Here is a 19711-nt window from a genome sequence, read left to right as displayed (position 1 = left end):
CTTTTCAAAAATGAAAACTTCGCAAAAGATTCATAATCGAAACACTCGAGAATCCTTGCTGAATTCCATTCAGATGAGTATGTTCCTGTTGTTGATTAGAAAATGGAAACTAAACATTCCAGAAAATCAAAAATTGCTTGAATTACAGAGAAACTCATGAACTGAGGAACATCCCAAGTTGCCAGTTGAACCAAAAGACAGACGGGCAGAGATAACTCTGAAAGCTATCAAACATTGCCAAATGGTCGAAAAAAGAGAAAACTCAAAAGACTAAATGGAAGCATACGCCTAGTCAAAGAGCGACATTAATGTTTAGATAGATCTGAGCTTCTACTGACAAAATCATTTCATCATTCCTCGCGCCAAGTAAGCTCGCACTTCAAGCATCTATAAAATCTGGATTCTGGCTCATCGGCTGAACGAATCTGCATTGATCTGAAGTATGCCTTGTCGTGGCCGCATCTTGGGCACGGAGCTGATAATAAAAACAACAAATAATCCCAAATATATCAGTAAGATCACAAACTTAGGAGGATGAGAAACAATTAGATCAATTCCAGCAAACCATGTATACTTGTTACTCTCATGTTCTAATTAAAATGAAAACTTGTTTAGAATAGCCATATGATATCAAGAATACCTTCAGTTTCAGGTCCTGTTGGTATATCCTCTTTCGTCACGACAGGTTCTATGGATTTCTTAACCAGCAGTTGCTTCTTCTTTATCTCCACCTGTAAAGATTTCCGCAGCAGGAACAACGATCACGATTTACTGGATAAAAATAAAACCTCAAAAGTGGGGTTTTTTACATTAGTTTTAAGTAAAAACCTGTCTCTCGATGCAGGCGATGTACGGACATGTCGAGCAGAAGAATCTCGAACGGTCGTAACGCAGCAAGTTCCCACACGTGGGACAGAACTCCATCTTCCACACCAATCAAATTCGCTGATTGATATAAAAAAAAATCCCCTCAAAATCTGCTTCATCAATTCCAACAGTTTTCGCCAAACAATGAACAAAACTAAGAGATAGATTGATATATAGAGACAGAAAAAGGTTTCGAACATTGTACTCCTGAGTCTGCTCTGGAAAAAAAAGAATCGCCGTCGTCGAGCCGCCGCTTTTCGTTCCCTGGTTTGTCGCCGTTCTTCAGAATTTGACGGGGACGAAGTTTTTACTTTTTATTTCTCCACGGAGACAAATTAAAGGGAAATTTTCGATTGTAACCCCAAACGTTCTGATTGTTGAGCATTCTGCCCCTTTTTTGTTATTCAGAAGTACTATAAGTGTCCTAGTTTTAGCCCAATTTCGCTTACAAATTTCCTCTTTTATTGGGTCTAAATGCTCTCGATTTAAGCCCAACTCATGCGAGAAAAATGATCCCAACAGATCAGCTTGATTTCTTTTAGTCTTTAGTCTACTTTACAGATATTAATCTTCAATTCTAACGAAGAAGACTTTATTATCATATTTCGTCTATGTACAGAGATATTTATTCCTTAAGAGATGTTTTCTATATTAAAAATCATAAATAACGGTTACAATCAATTGATTAATTATTGTCTTGTTATATACAATCAATAGATTTAATTACAAGCAAACAACAAAGAAAAGAAAAGAAAAGGACCAAAAAAAGCAATAAATTCATACATGAGGGAGGAGTAGACAACAACCAACAATTGATGGAGCATAAGAGCTTTTTTAGGTGGTCTCCAGACAAAATGTGGGTTTCATGTTGAATCAATAAATTTGTTTTAGCAAATAATAACGTTTCTTTAATTATGTCGGTTCATGCCCATATCTGTATTTTAACATTGTATATTCATTTAACACTTTGAGATATTTAAAATATTGCACAGAGCATCGTTGCTGGCTTCATAAAACACTTTGGAACATTTGATATAAATTTCGGTTTGGGTTATTTCGATGACTAACAAAAAACCCAATTTTGGTTTGTAACAGTTTCGGATTGTTAAAACTCAACAATATATATAAACAAACAAAAAAAAAAGTTACTCAAATCGTTTTCTTTCCCTTCCTCTGTTTCACTGACTCCCACTTACTCTGAAAAAGACTCAAACTTTTGTCTTCATCAAAACCCAATTCCACAATAATGAACGAAGAGATGAGCGGGGAGTCACCGGAGAATAAATACGTAAGTAAACCGACGATGCCCGAAAAGATCGATTACGTGTTCAAAGTGGTAGTCATCGGAGATTCTGCAGTCGGCAAAACGCAGCTCCTTTCACGTTTTACACAGAACGAGTTCTGTTATGATTCAAAATCCACCATTGGTGTCGAGTTTCAGACACGTACGATCACTCTACATGGCAAACTCGTCAAAGCTCAGATCTGGGATACCGCCGGTCAAGAAAGGTAACATACATTGATAATTCTGTATAAAGCTGAACAATCTCAGTTTTGGGATTCAAATATATTTGTTGTTTAAATGTATATTTTTGACCCCAAAAAAAAAAAAAGTATATTAAAAGTATAGTCTCGTTAATTAGATATGTCAGTCTTTGATTTGATTTTCGATCTAAAATAATCATTATTTAATACATGGAATCGAAGAATTATTGGTTTTCTTGATTTGGTGACAGAATTTGCATCTGTGGTGTTTTTTTGGTGTGATTTTGATGCAAATTAAATGGTAAATAACACTTTATATTTTTGCATTTGATGACTTGAAAGGTAAAAAAAAAAAAAAAAAAGTAGAAGAAGAAGTAAGTAACACACTATATTTTTTTTACCCATGCGAAATTTATATCTAATATTATCCTTTTGAGGTAAAAAAATTGCAGTATAATTCTTCATAGCTGAATCTCAGATTTGTTAGATCGCGATATTTAATTGATTGATTTGTATATTCATTGACTTTCTTGATTTGGTCTTTAATGTCTGATTTTTGTAATAAGTTACGACTGACAAATCGTTTTTTTACTGTGGTTTTAGATACAGAGCGGTGACGAGCGCGTATTACAGAGGCGCGTTAGGTGCGATGGTCGTTTACGACATAACCAAACGCGCCTCATTCGACCACGTGGCACGTTGGGTTGAAGAATTACGTGCTCACGCCGATGATTCCGCCGTGATCATGCTCGTCGGTAACAAAGCCGATCTCGCCGCCGATCAACGCGCCGTTCCGACGGAGGACGCCGTCGAATTCGCCGAGGCCCAACGGCTTTATTTCTCGGAAGTCTCGGCTCTCAGCGGCGGAAACGTCGACGACGCTTTTTTCCGTTTACTCGAGGAGATATTCAGTCGCGTTGTTGTTTCGAGAAAAGCTATGGAATCTGACGGTGGAACTACCGTGAAGCTTGACGGTTCGAGAATCGATGTGATCTCTGGTTCGGATCTTGATATTAGTAAGCCGAATCAACAATCTCCATGTTCTTGTTGATTTTTGATTTTTGAGTGATGGGTCGAGTATGGGCCAAATACATGAAAGCCAATTAATGGGCTTTATCGAGGCTCATACATAACCCGAATCTTCGTTTATGGGGTTTTCATATTTCTGGTGGTAGTAGGAAAGCAGCCAATGGATACTTTGATTTTTTGAAATTCCTACTTATAGAATTATGGCCATTCTTTGTAGCCAAGACTTACTTTGATCGGTCAAACCGTGATACATATGTATTATCATATGTTATTTCAGTGCCATCAGTTAATTTTTTGCTTTTATAGATCCAACCTATTAGATCTAATACGTCCGGAGAGAAAAAGTAATAGAAGAATGATTTACGTTATACAATATGTTATAAGAAAATAGTATTCCATCTATCCAAAACCATAGGTCGAAAATACCGAATTATTATAAAAGGGAGCTTTCTAATTGTTAGAAAGTTTTGTTTCTCAATTTTATTATGTTCTTTTAAACGTTAATGGGTTAATTATCGGATCACAATATGTTTAGCAGTTTTTGTATGAGATTATGATGAACTTATCAGAATAAAAAATAATATCACTAAGCAGATGTTTCATAATATTTTTCGTGACATCAACTCTGAGTGTCACTTAGAATCTGGAATATAATCCAAATCCAACAGAAGATATGATTCTATTTATTTTGTTCATGCAACCGAATAATTTGAAGTGCTCCAATCGCAAACTCGCTTTTTCACTCAAGACCTAAAAGATGGCTCTTATTATATAAGAAATACGTCGCATATTAATAATATATATACAATATGTGCACATATATGATTAATCGGCCATCAAAGTGCTTTCTGATCACTTAGTTACTTATTTATATGCTGATACCTCTGTATTATGTGTAAAGTTACTGATTAAGTTAATGATTTTAATCAAAAGAAAGATTCTTATAGTAAAAATGTAAATCATACTACTTCTTTGGTTTTTCTTATATATTTCAATAAACGATATGATCTCATCAAGGTTAGGATTGTATGTATTAACTAAATCAAACAAATACATACATGCTTTTAGTTATACATACATGGAATACAGCAGCAGCTAACTAAGACCAGTTTGAGCAGAAAAGAATGGAATCAGGGTCTGCTAGTATAAGACTAAATTTGTGTAAAGAGTTCTTTTTGGTCAAAAAATATAAACAGTCAAATTCTTCCTTATAAAAGAGGTGACAATTTTTTTGGAGAGCTCAAGGCCATTCGAAATTAAGTGTTGACCTTCATATTAAGCTAGTTACATGCTTATAATTCTGGTAAAATTAACAATTTATTTTAAATAATGCATATTCACAATGTAGAAACTATAAATAAAAAGAGATGATACCTTGATCCACGCCAAGGTTGAAGCAGAAAGTTGGAAGATTGCAAACCAACCAGAAGAAGTAGAGGACGAACCAGATGAGACGCCACTCACTACTTTGCTCCGGAGTCCTTTACCCGATGTCGAGAGGTTACCGCTGTGTCAGGTCGATGCTTCCTGGATAAGTAACGGCCTGGTAAGTGGGCTCGGGTGGAGTCTAAAGGATGAGAAGGGTGGTGAGATCTTTGGCCTACAGGGCTGCCGTAGAAGCCTATCGGCCCTCCATGCCGAATTGGAGAGTCTGTTATGGGCTATGTCTTGTGTGATAGAGAGACAAATCTTATCCGTTCACTTTCAGACCGATTGTTCGGATTTGGTAAGCATGTATGAATCTCCATCGGATTGGCCATCTTTTTCATCAGAGCTGGAAGCCCTTCGTATTCTTCGGGAAAGCTTTTTGGATTTCAATCTATCACATATCACCAAAAGTTTAAATGTCCGAGCAGATAGTCTTGCAAAAGGAGCTCGAGCAAGAGACAGTATTTTCTCCCAAATCATTCATAATGAGCCAGTTGAGAATAGTTTTCGGACCAATTCCTTAACGAGCCAAATGTGATGTAATAGTTGGGTTGTGGAAAAAAAAAATAAAAAAAAAAAATTAATAAAAAGAGATGATTAAACGGAAAGGTCGTTGACTAGAAAAGGAAGAAAAAAGTCAAATGGAGAACTATTTGCAGGAGAAAAGTAGTACGTTCCCAACTTGTAAGGAGAACATAAAAAAGGCATCTTTGAACATATTATTTTTTACGTAACATTTTATTTTATATTGTTTGGGTTGTTAACTAAGCACAAGGTTTAGATATGCATTTTACTTTTCAAGATGCATATATACTCTCACTTGTACTACACATTTTCATTTTAAAATTCATGATCTGTAAACCATAATATTATAAATGCAAAATTGCCTACGTATGCGACTATGCGTTTCCAATTAAAAAATTACTATAAATAGAATACTATATAAAATACAAAAAATAACTCTAATAAATCTAAAAGCGGACTGCTTAATCAATTATTTTCAAAAAAATAGGACAGATGTAAATATAATTACTACAAAAATTGTATATTACATCATTTATTATATAAACTAAGAAAATGATGATATACATTGCATCAGTTAAAAATTATTTACGTAAAAGTCGATACTAATATGAATCGGTTGTAAAAAACGATGTTAAAATTTACATCAGTTAATAATGCTAATATTTGTTCGTTATAATAAATAATATAAATATTTGTATCAGTTATAATTAATCTTAATTAGTGTTACTATTATCATGGTAAGAAATTCGTAATTATTAATTTTAATAAAATATTTTAAAATTGTATGATATAATTTAAAATAATAATAATTAATTAATTTAAATTGTAAAAAATTTCTTAAGGCAATTAAAACGTTGCCAAAAATTCTGAATTTTGTTAACTGCATATAAGTTTAGTTATTTATAAGACTATTCTCCTACGCCCTTTTTTTGAGCGATGTGGGATTAAAAGTGCAAGAGTAATTAAAGCAATTAATTAATTGAAAATTTATTAGCATCAGTTTTTACTTTTGTAACTTTTCTATCAATTTATTAAGTGATGCTAACAAACCATAGTTAAATACATCAAATATTTGATTGATGTAAATTTATATATTTGTATCAATCTTATTAAAATGGTGTAAATTAATAAAAATTTGTATCAGTTTTATTGAACTGATGTTAGATTAATCAATAACAATATCAATTATTATTAGTGATGCTAAACCAATATTTTATATCATTTATTAATAAAAATAATATTATTTCATTTTATGATGCTATAAAGTGATGTAATACAATTTTTTTAAAAGTGAATCTTCAATATTTTTATTTATTTAGACTAAAAATACATCAAATATTTAATTGAATTGATGTTAGACTAATCAATAAACAATATCAATTATTATAAGTGATGTTAAACCAATATCTTATATCATTTATTAAAAAGTGATTTAAAATAATATTATTTAATTTTATGGTGCTATTTAAGGTGATGTAATACAATCTTTTTTAAGTGAATCTTCAATATTTGTTTTTATTTAGATTAAAAATCTATAGAGGGATATGGTAAGATTTGGGTTATTATAGCATATACCTATTTGCGCACCACAAATAACTTTGAATTAATTATTTAAAATTTCAAGTACTTTTGATTTGTGATTGGCTAGCTAGGATCTTCACATTTCGTACGTCTATATAAAGCTTCACAAAGACCCAAGCTTAAATCACAAACCCAAAAACGGAAAATATCACCCCCCAAAAAAAAATTATCCACATGTTTTCTCTGAATATGAGCACCGAAATAGAAAATTTGTGGGTCTTTGCTCTTGCATCAAAATTCAGTTTTTTCATGCAAGAACATTTTGTTTCCTGTCTTGTCGCCATAGCCATCACTTGGTTTACGTTAGCCATCGTATTTTGGTCTGCGCCCGGTGGACCGGCTTGGGGAAGATACTTCTTCACTCACCGGTTTACTTTCGGTTGTAACCGGAAAATCATACCCGGTCCGAGAGGGTTTCCAGTAGTGGGAAGCATGAGCCTAAGAGCAAGCCGTGTGGCTCATCAGCGCATAGCGGCAGTGGCAACGATGACGAACGCCAAGCGACTCATGGCGTTCAGCCTCGGCGATACTAAGGTGGTGGTTACGTGTCATCCTGACGTGGCAAAGGAAATATTGAACAGTTCTGTTTTTGCAGACCGGCCTGTTGACGAAACCGCTTACGGTCTGATGTTTAACCGAGCGATGGGGTTCGCTCCTAATGGTACATATTGGCGTACTCTGCGTCGGTTAGGCTCAAACCATCTATTCAATCCGAAGCAAATCAAACAATCAGAGGAGCAGAGACGAGTGATCGCGACTCAAATGGTGAATGCGTTTGCACATAACGGTGAAACTGCCTTTGGAGTGCGTGATGTTCTCAAAAGGGCGTCGTTGTGTAACATGATGGGTTTAGTTTTTGGGAGAGAGTATGAATTGGAGGCTAAGAACGACATCGAATCGGAGTGCTTGAAGGGTTTGGTTGAAGAAGGGTACGACCTTCTCGGTACGCTTAATTGGACCGATCATCTTCCCTGGCTAGGCGGTTTAGATTTCCAACAAATCCGGTTCAGGTGTTCTCAGCTCGTACCAAAAGTAAACCAGATATTGAGCCGGATCATTCAAGAGCACCGTGATGCCAAGAGTGATTTTCTCGGGGTGTTACGTTCTCTTCAAGGTTCCGAAAAATTATCAGAATCCGATATGATCGCTGTTCTTTGGGTAAATAAGAAAAAAAAAAACATTATTTCTTCTAATTCAATTCGTATAGAGATATTGAAAATTTAACATTTTCAAAATTTTATCCCGTTATTAGGAAATGATATTTAGGGGAACGGACACAGTGGCGGTTTTGATCGAGTGGGTGTTAGCGAGGATTGTGATGCGTCCGAAGGTTCAATCAACGGTCCACGATGAGCTTGACCGAGTCGTTGGCAAAAGCAGAGCCGTTGATGAGTCTGACCTTCCATCGCTCAGGTATCTGACGGCTATGATCAAAGAAGTGTTGAGGATGCATCCACCGGGCCCACTTCTCTCTTGGGCGCGTCTCTCAATAACAGACACCACCGTAGACGGATATCACGTGCCGGCTGGAACCACCGCGATGGTCAACATGTGGGCTATAGCACGTGACCCGAACGTGTGGGAGAATCCTTTGGAGTTTAATCCTGAGAGGTTTGTGACTAAACAAGGTGAAGCTGAGTTCTCTGTTTTCGGGTCGGATCTGAGGCTGGCACCGTTTGGTTCGGGTAAGAGGGTTTGCCCGGGAAAGCATTTGGGGCTTACGACGGTGTCGTTTTGGGTTGCGACGCTCTTGCATGAGTTTGAGTGGCTTCCTAGAGTCGATGCTAACCCTCCAGATATGTCGGAGGTTTTGAGGCTGTCTTGCGAGATGGCTAATCCTCTCGTCGTTAACGTACGCCCAAGGCGTAAGATAGCATAAGCTTCAGTTTGGTCAGTGCATCGATGCTTCATAGTCATTGATTGGCAATTAAGAAACCACCTATATTTAAATAAATAATCATTGAAAACAAAGAAGCAAATATTTGTATTCTAAGAGCGAAGATTCGCCTATCTTTATTAATCATTAAGAGAATATTATAATGTATTTATATTATATGAAGTAATTAAAGTATCATATCTGGATTTACTTATTGATGAATATGCAATGTTATTAATTAATAACTCAAGTAGCTGTAGTGGTACGGTTGTCTCGGCTCTAAAAACCCAAATATGTTTAATGACTTGCGCTTCGACTCGGATGATTTTATCTGTGATGAACTAGTGAGAAATTTCTTAGCAAAGTGTTTGTGCTTATCTTATCTTAATTAATATAAATTAACTAGGAATCATTCCACTTAATATAAATATATAATACTTGACGATTCACTGAATTAAGTTCTCCAAATTTAATTATATCTTAATCAGTTCTGAATTGTTTAGATATCCTTAATTTGCTATGAAATTTCTCATCAAGATGTCAGTCAAGAGACATAAAGATTTTATTTAATAGAAAGAAGCACTTGTTTGAAGTTGTGTACTTGTGTGTACATAGAATTTACACCTAATATATATAATAGCCGTCATCGTCGAGTGTTATAGTGTTTCTGACTGTTCATTAACATGATGTCACTAACTTCTATAAATTACAATTTCAATAATATGATGTCTTTGACTTAAACATTTTTATTTTGTTGATGACCAATTCATTCGCGTTCTTGAATGAAACAGTTTTTGTTGTTTTTAACATTCAGAAATTACATATGTTTGGGATATTATTGAAAATGCATTTTTTTTCAAGAATTTCAACGTATTGAGAGTGAAATTCAATTCTAAATCAAGTCATGGCTGAATGATTCACTATGAATATATTGAAACTCAAATTCTCAACCAAGTCGTGGTTGAGTGATTTCACTTCGTGTTACGAAACCGAAGTTTGAATCATTCCACGGCAGTTTTAATAATGATTCAGTTTGGTATTTTCTTGTTATTATATATAATATATATATACAAGAAAAGGTTAGGCTCTCCACTTTGGTGTTGTGTGATTTTAATTTTCTTTTTACCATGCTGTGTTCTTCATGTAGTTAAAACAGGTTTGACGAATACTGGCGATGTAGAGTATTAGAAAAACGAAATTATTTTTCCGTAAGTATCATATTTAACATATTTAACCATTAAATATGAAAAGGGCGCTAGAAATATAAACATATTAAACGATATAATTTAGCCATATATATTTTATACAAAGAAAGTCTCCTCGTAACTTTATTCATCACGTAATATGATAATAAGGGAGTATCGTCTGTCAGAGTTACCTATCTCATTGTCCCTTATCCACATTCAAATTTCAGAATTGTTAATAAAAAATGTTAAAGATGGTGATATGATAATTTGTGTTCGTTTTTTCTTAGTCTACAACATCACCATATCGCATTTTATCAACCAGAAAAAAGAAACGGAAATTTGAATGCGACATACGAGACAGTAAAATAGATAACAGTGAAAGATAATACTCGCGCCTAATATGAAATTAACAACCTAAAAAAAAAAGTATGAAACAACCTAATACGCGAAGCTACTTGCAATAGTTTCATTTGAACAGTTACTCGTTTGAATAAAATTGCCATTGACTCATTGACGAAAATCATGAAGAATGCAGTAAATAACCTTTGTATGCTTCCACAAATTGTGTAATACAACTGTTGGTCAAACTGTCCAGTCATAAGAACTATCGAAAAGTCTAATCAAAATACGATTTCCCGTGATGTGAAATCTACATAGTGAGTCTATGTGCTATAGAAGTTTAAGTGATCATTTTATTTCTTCTTAATTTCCAGCAAGATTATCCGTTTTATTCTCTTATACAATATAACATTTATAAATTAATACTCAATAATTTTAATACCTCGATAAATTAATACATTTTTTAAATTCCAAATTAGTTTTTCGGACTGATTTTTATATCAATAAATTAATAACTCGATAAATTAATAAAATATTGTAGTCCCAATATTATTAATTTATAGAAATTTTAATGTATATTTACAAAATAAAAAAAGAATAAAATTTATGCATTTAGAACACTGTATTGTTTTTTTATTGTAGGTCACAATTAGTATACGAGAGGGATCAGATGTATGAAAGAAAATAAATTAAAATTTGAAAAATATATATCAGCAAAATGCATAGTCGAGAACACGGATTCAATACTTGATTTTCCTTAAAAATAATTTTATTTTGCTCAAGTGCGTTATTGGAATATTACATAAAATTAATAATCTTGGGCACTGCAAGTATTAATATATATATAGTTATTTAAAATAAAATATGGATGTCATGACAGTATAGTTATAGATAGATGGGGGAAGAGCTACGAGACAAACATGCCTCAAAACTTGACACTGCCCTTTATATTTATTACGTTCCTAATTACAATGCTACACTACATATATAGATGAAGTGGTAGCCAGACCTGTATCTCTATAACATAATAATGTCTCGCAGCATATATATGACTTAAAGAACAATAAATTTAAATGTAAGGACTATTAAATATTTAAAAGAAGAATGAAAAAATCCGAACCAAGTATTGTTGAGTTATTTTGATTGGGGTTTTCTTCATAGGAGTAAATTCTGATAGTCTATGATTTATTTTCTTGAGACCAAAACCGGAAAACGTTTTGTTTAGGATCGAGCAATCGCGGATTGATTGTAAATTTTTATATGTAATACATATGGAGTGTAACTACATAAACAAATATTTCATATATTGGAGGATATCAGTGACGCAATGGAGAGACGAGAGTAAGAATAACGTCCCAATACTGAGCAAAGGAGGAAGCAAAGCATCGTCCTCTCCGTTCATTAATCACAATATTTATGCTTTATTATTATATTTAATTCGCTATTCACAATGTGATTTTAAACCTAAGGGTAACTAATGGATTTGTGGTTCAAGTGGTATGTTCGAATAAACTAATCAGATTGGAGAATATAATAATCTAACAAGTGAAAAATATACTCCACGCCATAAAGAAACAACAGCATGCCTTCACGTTGTAAACAACTCCCCGAAAACTTCCAACTAGCTTAAACCTGATTCTACTTATTATAATACAAAAAATTGTGAGCATAACTATCGATATTTTAAATGTAATATACAGTTTTGAGAGAAGAAATGTTTATCATTAATGAAGTTGGTAGGATACCTAAAAAAGTGATGAAAATTAAATTGTAAATATTTTGTTTCCTAACTGGTCATCCTCAATTTACCCAACCACTCTTCTGACTAACTTCTCCTGCCTTCTTTATTTCGCAATTCAATAATATAATCTCGTCGATATATATGCACGCATACCATTTTGAATTATTGTTTCAAAATTCTGGTTTCGAATATAGTTATAATTCGAGTTAAAGGTCACATGTTACAAATTTTAGTTAGCTAGTCGAATCTAAGAAAACTATGGACTATATGTGGAACTCATGATTAGAGAGAACAAAAAAAGACATTACACTCAGCAGCTGTAAAACCGTATAAAGGAATATTTTGTTCTTAAAAATTTTGTCATCGAAACAACTGGACATGATCTCTAATTTTGTGTATAATTATTAAAAATTATATAATCACGAAACCATTCATTATAATCTTATACCGAATCAAAGTTCATTTATTTCGTGGCAAGAAAAATATGTGACGTGTCATTTAATTCAAAAATGTATGCATTAATTGCATCGGTATTAAATAAAATAATATATTTTTTAAAAAAGCTAGGGTTTAGGAATGACGACCTGTTTCTGTTGTGTCTTATTAAAAGGCCCATCTTCTCCTCCGCCACTCATCATTCCCTCATCATAACACCATCATCACCAATTCACCCACCCTTCTCTCTCATTCTTTTTCTTTCTCTCTCTCGAACAAAAATGTGAGAGATTCTGCTAACTATTGTGATTATTATCATGAGAATTAAGCTATTTCAGTTGAGGGGAATGTTGTCTGGATCGAGGATATTATATATATAGCCATACATGTATATAACTGATCGTAATACGTATATAGAGAGTATCCTCGGACCAGGCTTCATCCCCCCCAACATGTTATTGCCTCTGATCACCATATATTATTTAAGTCTTTGTTAATCACTTGCAAAAATCGCTAAACTTATTCTTTTAGGCACTTAACATCTCTTTCCTGCATGCTTTCGTGAGAGTGGATTTACACATTTGCTAGTCCGTTTTTTTTGTACCCTTTTGTTTCGTATCTTTATATCGTTATACATATGTATTTTCAAAGTAACGAAATATTTTTATAAGATGTTGTATATGAATATTTTAATGATCAAAGAATACACTCTCAACGATCTAAGTAGATAGCTGTTTTTGTGTAATATTCTTTGCTAATAACTTTTTTTTTGTCCGGTACCCAACTAATCCGGGAATGAACTTACTCCTTGGCAGAAAATTTTCTACAAGAACACCTCTCGTAAAGCACCATGCCGAAGCACAAAAATTCAAGTGGTCACACTTACAGCGACTTTGTTCGATACTTCTAAGGTTTTATGTTAGGTTTGGATACTCAACTCAACAATCTCAACATCAGACGGCGGTTTCTAGGTTAAAATCTAATGAAATCTTTTTACTTTATCTAAGATCGTATGTATCAAGTCAGATTTTTAGAGGTGTCTTAGAACAATGTTTTTCTAATATTTTTTGGTTGACAAATAAAAGCAATTTTTTTTTAGTTTTAATGAAAATTTTAAAATTTACTTCGAATCTTCGATTATGTTAGTTTTAACTTGACCAAACGGTGGAAAGTATATTGAGCTTAAATCATCAAATAACCAAGATGTATCAAAAATACATATCTAAAACGTCTATAAAACACACAGAATAACAATAATTTAAAGTACAGCAAACACCCAAAAAAATTAAAAACCGGACTCATCAAAAGGCGTCACCGAAATTTTATTGATGGGACATTTTAACCGAGTACCAATGAAATGCAGCCTTGTCTTAGTTTTTAAAATTTGTCGAAACAAAACGCCATGTTTGAACTCACCAATAAAACGATGCGTTTGAAGGGATTTTGCATTACAATTTCATAAGCAAGGAAAATTCTAAGAAGGTAATAACGGCAGCACATGGCCTTCAAATGTAAGCTCGTTTGTGATTGGGCTGATAGTTTTCTATATGGCCCGAAACAAAGTATGTTTCATGTTCTGTATGTGGTGTTCATTTTTTTCAGTATCCCATATATCTGATGTTGTAAGAAATATCTGATGATGTATATATTTGGGTAAAAAACAATGTATTTGACAAACTAGCATCTTAAAATAAAGTAAAAAAATTGAAACTATGAATTTGTGACAAGTGTTCAAAGAAAATATCTTTTCTTTCTAAAAATGATTGATTTAGCTACAGCTGGTAAACGTAAGCTTTTCTTTAAATAATGTACATAAATGAATAATACTCATTTTCGACTATTCACGAATAATTTGTACTAGAATCCGACTAGGCCACTTTTGTAATGGTAGATTTTAAATTTAATTGCCAAAAAAAAATCTACTAATTAATCAATGCAATGAAAACTTCAAACTTGTTTATTAAATGAGTAGTAGTAGACTTGTAGTATACTACATGGAAATTCTAATTCTGCTTTTTTTTTGCTGTATAGAAAAAGAAAAAGGGGATATCAGATTAAATTAATAGAATCGATAACCCAATGTTGACCATCGGTTTTGACTTTTAACCGGTTGATCTCTGCGAACAAATTCACTGCCCTTCTCACTCCTCTATTATCCGCCGCCGTGAAATAATCGTGACCGAATAAAACTCCGCCGGGTCGGAGTATCCGAACCGCTCGATTTATATCAGCCCATGCCGAATTGAAATCGTGACCCGCGTCTATCTCCACCAGATCAGCCGTCACGCCCCACTCGCACAGCTTCTCCAAACCCGAACCGGTCGAGAATGGAACCGGCAAAATCGAACCGGAAAATCCGGAGCTGACCACGTTTTGCATAAACTGGTACATGAGCAAAACGTCGCCGTTGACCAAAGCTACGTCCTTAAACCGATCTCGAAAACCAGGCCAGCCACGGAAATCGTCGACGCAGAGAATCTGAGTCTCCTCGAGCCCGAGGCGGCGCGTGAGGTTCGCCATGTGAATCGCCGACGCGCCAAGAAAAGTCCCGATTTCGACGATCGTCCGAGGTTTGACCCGGCGGATTAGATTCTCGAAGACGAGTCCGTACGATCCCCAGCCTTTGATTCTTTTTCGCCGGAGGAATTTGCCGGCGTGTGGTGGCGGGAAATCGGTGTACGGAGAAGTACCGTTGAAGATCCTGTCGATAACTGTTCGCCGGATGAGTTCAGGCGGAAGAAGATCGCCGCAGCGAGTCGTTATCCGGAAGTTGTCAATTGAGCAGTCGTGAGTTTTAGTCGTATCGTCGGATGTCCTTAACGCCGTCGTTGCCGGTGAAGGCGGTTGAAGATAGTAGTAAGCGGAGAAGTAACCAAAGGCATAGGTTAGCACTACGAAGATAACGTACGCCGTCTTGGTTTTCAAGAATTGGAGGCCATCGCGTTTGTGAGGAAGACGCCGCTCTTCCCTCATGATCAAGCTTTCTAATGACGTAAAAATGATTAAGGAATAATGGTGGTCGTAATTAAGTTTAACTAATTCGAATCATGGGATTTAATATTATTTTGGGCGGGTCAGCTTGCTAAGACGTGTTATATAATCGGTAAAGAAAATGCTAATTAAGCCTGTGTGTGAGATCTAATCTATTTGACTTTACGTGTCTAGAAAGTTACATGTGATGTAGTCATTTACAATAAAGATATTTAGCTTTATCCTAATTGACCAAATTAATACGAATACAAAAAAAAAAAAAAGCAGGTGCCCATTTTAGCCTTTACATACGCAAGCAAAAAACGACTCTTGTCGTAGCTGTGCCCATTTTAGTAATTACCTAACACACTCTGTCCCATTTTAATCAAAGTTTTAAAGATAAGATCACAAGAGACGATGGAGTTGAACTCGATCTGATCGTTTTCCACCGTTTAATTCTTCTGGAATACCACCACTAGTTTAGAGTGTTTTGAGCTTCACTGTCTCTGTATCAACAAAGGTAACTTCTGATGTAATTAGAACGATTCTACTTACAAACCTTAAACTGAAGCTACAAAAGCTAAAACTCCAAATATCTCTAATCCGCTAACTCACCGATTAGATTTGTAAGTTACTTCTTCAGAGTTCAGACCTTCCTCTGGAATTTGGTTGCGTTTTCATTGATTGTGTAATAAGTAAAGCTTATTGATTTTTCCCCTCGTCTTCGATTAAAGGCTATTCAAAACGATCAATTTCCTAGTCTTTGTTTACTAACAAAGTTAATCTGTTAAAGAATTTTCTTTGGCCTTAAATATTTGAATCTTTATTGAATTAGGTTGCTTCTTCTTCTCTGGTGTGTTGTTACGACTTACGTGTGTTAAGTGTTTTAATGATTCTGATGTTTCAAGGTCAGATTTACAAGGAAAATGGCAACATCAGCAGCAGGTCAAGCCAAGTACATAATCGGCGCTCTCATCGGCTCATTCGGAATCTCATATGTATTCGACAAACTTATCTCTGATAACAAGATCTTCGGAGGCAAGATTTCACTTTTTTGTCGTCTTCTTCTTCAAACTCTCATCCTAATTTAGGGACGATCTTAATGAACTTTATATAAAAACCTCTGGTGGAAAACCAGGGACGACTCCAGGAACCGTATCTAACAAGGAATGGTGGAAGGCTACGGATGAGAAGTTCCAAGCATGGCCGAGAACAGCTGGTCCTCCCGTCGTTATGAATCCCATTAGCCGTCAGAATTTCATCGTCAAGTCGCGTCCAGAGTAAAAAATAAGATCAATGCTCTTTGATAAGATGAATGAATAATGATATGTTTCTAAACCAAGCCGTACTTGTACTAAATAAGACAAATACATTACAACACGGTTTTTTTGTGGAACTACTATTCCACAGTCTATCTTTCTGTTAAAACTCATGAAAACTAATGCCAACGCCTTAGTAGTGAGACTCAGAAGAAAGCAGGAGTCCTAAATATCAACAAAAACAAAGCTTCTTTGGATCCTTTTCATTTGCCATCATCTTTTCCTTGTCCATCTGCTCCATCTTGCTTGCCTCCTCTATGCCCCACTGTAAAGTAAAGAAAGAAAGGAAATGAACAAACATTATAGGAAGCCAAAGAAAGGATACACCAACCAAGCAACTCGCTTCTACTACTACTACAGTCAAGGAAGAGTTAGAATTGCGTAGAGTTTTACCGTTTGCACCGCTTCCTCCAAGAGCGGTTTCTGGTTGTTGCATCGGATGCTGCATCTGCATCCCGTTGTTGTTGATACCCATTGGTCTAATCCCCATGTGTCCTTGCATAGCTTGCTGATGTATATGCTGCTGTTGCGGATCCTGAAGCTGGTGGGTGCTACCAAATTGCAAAGGACCTCTTGGAGGGAAAATACCGGCGGGTGATGCTTGTTGAGCCATAGCTGAAGCTTGTGGGTGTTGCATAAAGTAGCTTGGCGGTTGCATCGCAGGATGCGGTGTCGTCATCTATAACAGAAATCACACCCAAAAGTAAGAAAATCCGACATATATGTTAAGTGTTGCGATTGGTCCCAGTCGACTTTATCATCACAAACAACCTGGGAAGCCATAGCTGGTGCTGGTGCAGCTCCTGGTGTAGGTGGAGGAGGTTGCGCATCAGCAATTGCAGCGAGGTACATTAAGTTCTTCTGGAGAAGAGCTTGGTACCTGAAAATATGACGAGCAAAACATTACAATTCTCAGATTCCATAAATGTTCGAGAGATAGAAGATGGATATATACAAAGGAGACACTTACTGTGCACATTCTGCAAGTTTTCCGAGATTCTGATTTTCCATGATTGCCATTATCAGCTTTTTGTTTTCGTCAAGGTACTGAATTTAAGCACATGTAAAAACGGAATGAAAGAAGCGAGAATGAGATGAAGTAAAAACCAAAAAAAAAAAACCATCAAGTATCTATCTTCAATGTCCAAAATCTGATTCTAAGTTCAATTAACAAAACCAAAGCAGGAAAATCACCGAGAACAGACCCAACTTTTGTATCACATAACCACAACTGTTGAATGCCATCAGAGAAGAAGAGTAAGAGTAAAAACACTTTTGAGATTTCTATCTGATTAAAAATTAACCAGGAAAGTTACAAAGATAGACACTTTCGAACCAATTGCCCCCAAATTACAGCCAATAACTTCACTCAAATCACAAATACTCCATTGTATGTCGGCACAGATAGTTCAATAAGACTCTTAAACAAAGTGTTCAACAATTTTAGTCTGTGACTTTGACTACTATAAAGAGAGAAATGCTCTAAAACAGATAGAAATTGAAGAAAAGAAGGAACCTTTTGGATCTGTTCTGTGGTGATGTTAGTAGGCGGCATCGAAGGAACCATCGGAAACATTTGCGGAGACTGCTGCATCTCGTCGCCGAAAAACCAAAACCCTAGTTTCGTCTCCCCCTCAGAAACCCTCGAAATTTCACCAAACCAAGACTGATCAAGCCGGGAAATTGATATACCCCATGCGCAAACGAAATGATTGCAAGATTCTAACAAATATTTATTGATTATCCTACAATTTATTACTTGGATTCGACGAGGTCTTCTCTTGAGATTTTAGGACCAGAAATGTGTCCAATTTTTTTCTAAAGAAAAACAATAAAAAATAAATAAACTAATATAGCCTCTAAGCGAAACAGAAGTTTTGGGCCCTTGAATTCACCCAATTCGACGAGACTATACGGTTTATGGGTCACTAAAGCAGTTAACCAGACCGATGTACTGGTTTTTACTCCGGTTAAACCAATCCAATAACCGACACAATCCTGCAATCATGGGAACTATCTCAATAGAGAAAATGATAGCAAGGGAAAAATCAGTGGCGATTATAAATGGATATAATTTTAATGGTTTGGTATTGACTATTGAGTAATTGTTATATACTTCATCGGGTTCAAAAGAGTGTCATTTTGAATATTACTATTTTTTCTTGTTATATAGCGAGTGCTGTTTTAAGAAATTTGATACAAAGTAACAAAAATATTAGTTTTATTATCCATTTTCTTAATCGAAATCTTGCATCCATCTTTTTATTGTTTACGGCAAACTTTTTTATTATTTTTTTGTTTGTTATCTATATTCATTTTAATTTTTTTCCGAGTCGATGTTACTCTTAATTTTATAGATGACATTTCACTGTTAGTAATATTATCTTGATAAATGTATACATTTCTAGATTTGAAATTATCTGTATTTCACTGTTTTCGTAATAAAATATATTAAAAAATTTAATCCCTGATTAATCCCTATTTTTTGGCTAGGAATATTGAATTTAACTACTATTGTTCTTTTATATTTGTATTCTCTTTTTCAATTGTTTTGAGTTCTAATTAATTGTGCTACCTCAAAATCAAAATGCTCCAGTTTACGTATTATATATGCTGCAGGGAGCCACAAATAATAAACTGTTATTTGAACTTGATAAAGAAATTATAAACTTTTGTTACGGTTGGGAGGGGAAATTTAGTAGACACTATATACCTGACCATTTTCTTTTTAGTTATGAGATACAAATAACTCGAGTAATTGAACGGGAAAAGAAAGTTGATACTGAGAGGGAAATTTCCCCCTTACATTTCTTAAGTTGGAAACTTACCACCTGTTTTCATCAAAAGTAGAGTAATCTGATCAGATTAACAGAAAACTTATTTGCAAATTCGCTATCTTTAGAGTTTTCGCTTTTGAATTAGAAGATAT

General features: G+C 34.8%; 6 protein-coding genes across 12 annotated transcripts; 3 read left to right on the top strand and 3 right to left on the bottom strand.

The window, feature by feature from the left end:
- Positions 1-91: 91 nt before the first annotated feature.
- LOC18994654 (DNA-directed RNA polymerase III subunit RPC10) lies at positions 92-1258 on the bottom strand. 4 transcript variants are annotated; one of them, XM_024153001.1, is made up of 4 exons: positions 1073-1258; positions 829-945; positions 641-731; positions 92-475 (listed from the first exon to the last, which is right to left on the bottom strand). In XM_024153001.1, exons 2-4 carry the CDS (start codon positions 922-924, stop codon positions 351-353), a joined length of 312 nt encoding a protein of 103 aa, XP_024008769.1. In that variant the 5' UTR covers positions 925-945; positions 1073-1258; the 3' UTR covers positions 92-350. The 4 variants fall into 4 exon arrangements, with proteins under 4 accessions (XP_024008769.1, XP_006418399.1, XP_024008768.1 ...); XM_006418336.2 differs by having other exon boundaries at positions 1066-1255; XM_024153000.1 differs by having other exon boundaries at positions 829-977; positions 1066-1234.
- An 814-nt stretch (positions 1259-2072) lies between these two features.
- Positions 2073-3541, top strand: LOC18994653 (ras-related protein RABA3). The gene is made up of 2 exons (XM_006418335.2): positions 2073-2376; positions 2956-3541. Exons 1-2 carry the CDS (start codon positions 2114-2116, stop codon positions 3401-3403), a joined length of 711 nt encoding a protein of 236 aa, XP_006418398.1. The 5' UTR covers positions 2073-2113; the 3' UTR covers positions 3404-3541.
- A 3518-nt stretch (positions 3542-7059) lies between these two features.
- Positions 7060-8986, top strand: LOC18994652 (cytochrome P450 78A9). The gene is made up of 2 exons (XM_006418334.2): positions 7060-8073; positions 8168-8986. The coding sequence occupies exons 1-2, from the start codon at positions 7090-7092 to the stop codon at positions 8792-8794; spliced, it is 1611 nt and encodes a 536-aa protein (XP_006418397.1). The 5' UTR covers positions 7060-7089; the 3' UTR covers positions 8795-8986.
- A 5458-nt stretch (positions 8987-14444) lies between these two features.
- On the bottom strand, positions 14445-15538 carry LOC18994650. Its single transcript, XM_006418333.2, has one exon. The coding sequence runs from the start codon at positions 15464-15466 to the stop codon at positions 14543-14545; it is 924 nt and encodes a 307-aa protein (XP_006418396.1). The 5' UTR covers positions 15467-15538; the 3' UTR covers positions 14445-14542.
- Positions 15539-15826: 288 nt separating this feature from the next.
- On the top strand, positions 15827-16874 carry LOC18994651. Of its 4 annotated transcripts, none has more exons than XM_006418331.2 (3): positions 15827-15983; positions 16372-16501; positions 16602-16874. In XM_006418331.2, the coding sequence occupies exons 2-3, from the start codon at positions 16390-16392 to the stop codon at positions 16745-16747; spliced, it is 258 nt and encodes an 85-aa protein (XP_006418394.1). In that variant the 5' UTR covers positions 15827-15983; positions 16372-16389; the 3' UTR covers positions 16748-16874. The 4 variants fall into 4 exon arrangements, with proteins under 4 accessions (XP_006418394.1, XP_006418393.1, XP_024009066.1 ...); XM_006418330.2 differs by having other exon boundaries at positions 15830-15983; positions 16377-16501; XM_024153298.1 differs by having other exon boundaries at positions 15859-16089; positions 16377-16501.
- On the bottom strand, positions 16798-18602 carry LOC18994649 (GRF1-interacting factor 2). Its single transcript, XM_024153297.1, has 5 exons — positions 18299-18602; positions 17753-17829; positions 17554-17662; positions 17176-17461; positions 16798-17047 (listed from the first exon to the last, which is right to left on the bottom strand). The coding sequence occupies exons 1-5, from the start codon at positions 18374-18376 to the stop codon at positions 16986-16988; spliced, it is 612 nt and encodes a 203-aa protein (XP_024009065.1). The 5' UTR covers positions 18377-18602; the 3' UTR covers positions 16798-16985.
- Positions 18603-19711: the final 1109 nt, after the last annotated feature.

Source organism: Eutrema salsugineum, unplaced genomic scaffold, assembly GCF_000478725.1.
Source record: "Eutrema salsugineum unplaced genomic scaffold, Eutsalg1_0 scaffold_5, whole genome shotgun sequence".
Classification (NCBI taxonomy): domain Eukaryota; kingdom Viridiplantae; phylum Streptophyta; class Magnoliopsida; order Brassicales; family Brassicaceae; genus Eutrema; species Eutrema salsugineum.
This window is presented reverse-complemented; position numbering and strand designations above follow the sequence as displayed.

Bases quoted from the DNA above. Each gene is read 5' to 3' on its own strand.
- LOC18994654 (XM_024153001.1), bottom strand. From the start codon at position 924: ATGGAGTTCTGTCCCACGTGTGGGAACTTGCTGCGTTACGACCGTTCG. The intron at 732-828 runs GTTTTTACTTAA...AAATCTTTACAG, and splicing joins TCGCCTGCATCGAGAGACAG to GTGGAGATAAAGAAGAAGCA. The intron at 476-640 runs GTATTCTTGATA...TTTTATTATCAG, and splicing joins AACAGGACCTGAAACTGAAG to CTCCGTGCCCAAGATGCGGC.
- LOC18994653 (XM_006418335.2), top strand. From the start codon at position 2,114: ATGAACGAAGAGATGAGCGGGGAGTCACCGGAGAATAAATACGTAAGT. The intron at 2,377-2,955 runs GTAACATACATT...CTGTGGTTTTAG, and splicing joins GATACCGCCGGTCAAGAAAG to ATACAGAGCGGTGACGAGCG.
- LOC18994652 (XM_006418334.2), top strand. From the start codon at position 7,090: ATGTTTTCTCTGAATATGAGCACCGAAATAGAAAATTTGTGGGTCTTT. The intron at 8,074-8,167 runs GTAAATAAGAAA...TCCCGTTATTAG, and splicing joins ATATGATCGCTGTTCTTTGG to GAAATGATATTTAGGGGAAC.
- LOC18994650 (XM_006418333.2), bottom strand. From the start codon at position 15,466: ATGAGGGAAGAGCGGCGTCTTCCTCACAAACGCGATGGCCTCCAATTC.
- LOC18994651 (XM_006418331.2), top strand. From the start codon at position 16,390: ATGGCAACATCAGCAGCAGGTCAAGCCAAGTACATAATCGGCGCTCTC. The intron at 16,502-16,601 runs GCAAGATTTCAC...GTGGAAAACCAG, and splicing joins TGATAACAAGATCTTCGGAG to GGACGACTCCAGGAACCGTA.
- LOC18994649 (XM_024153297.1), bottom strand. From the start codon at position 18,376: ATGCAGCAGTCTCCGCAAATGTTTCCGATGGTTCCTTCGATGCCGCCT. The intron at 17,462-17,553 runs GTTGTTTGTGAT...TTTCTGTTATAG, and splicing joins CACCAGCTATGGCTTCCCAG to ATGACGACACCGCATCCTGC. The intron at 17,048-17,175 runs GTAAAACTCTAC...TTTACTTTACAG, and splicing joins TGGAGGAAGCGGTGCAAACG to TGGGGCATAGAGGAGGCAAG.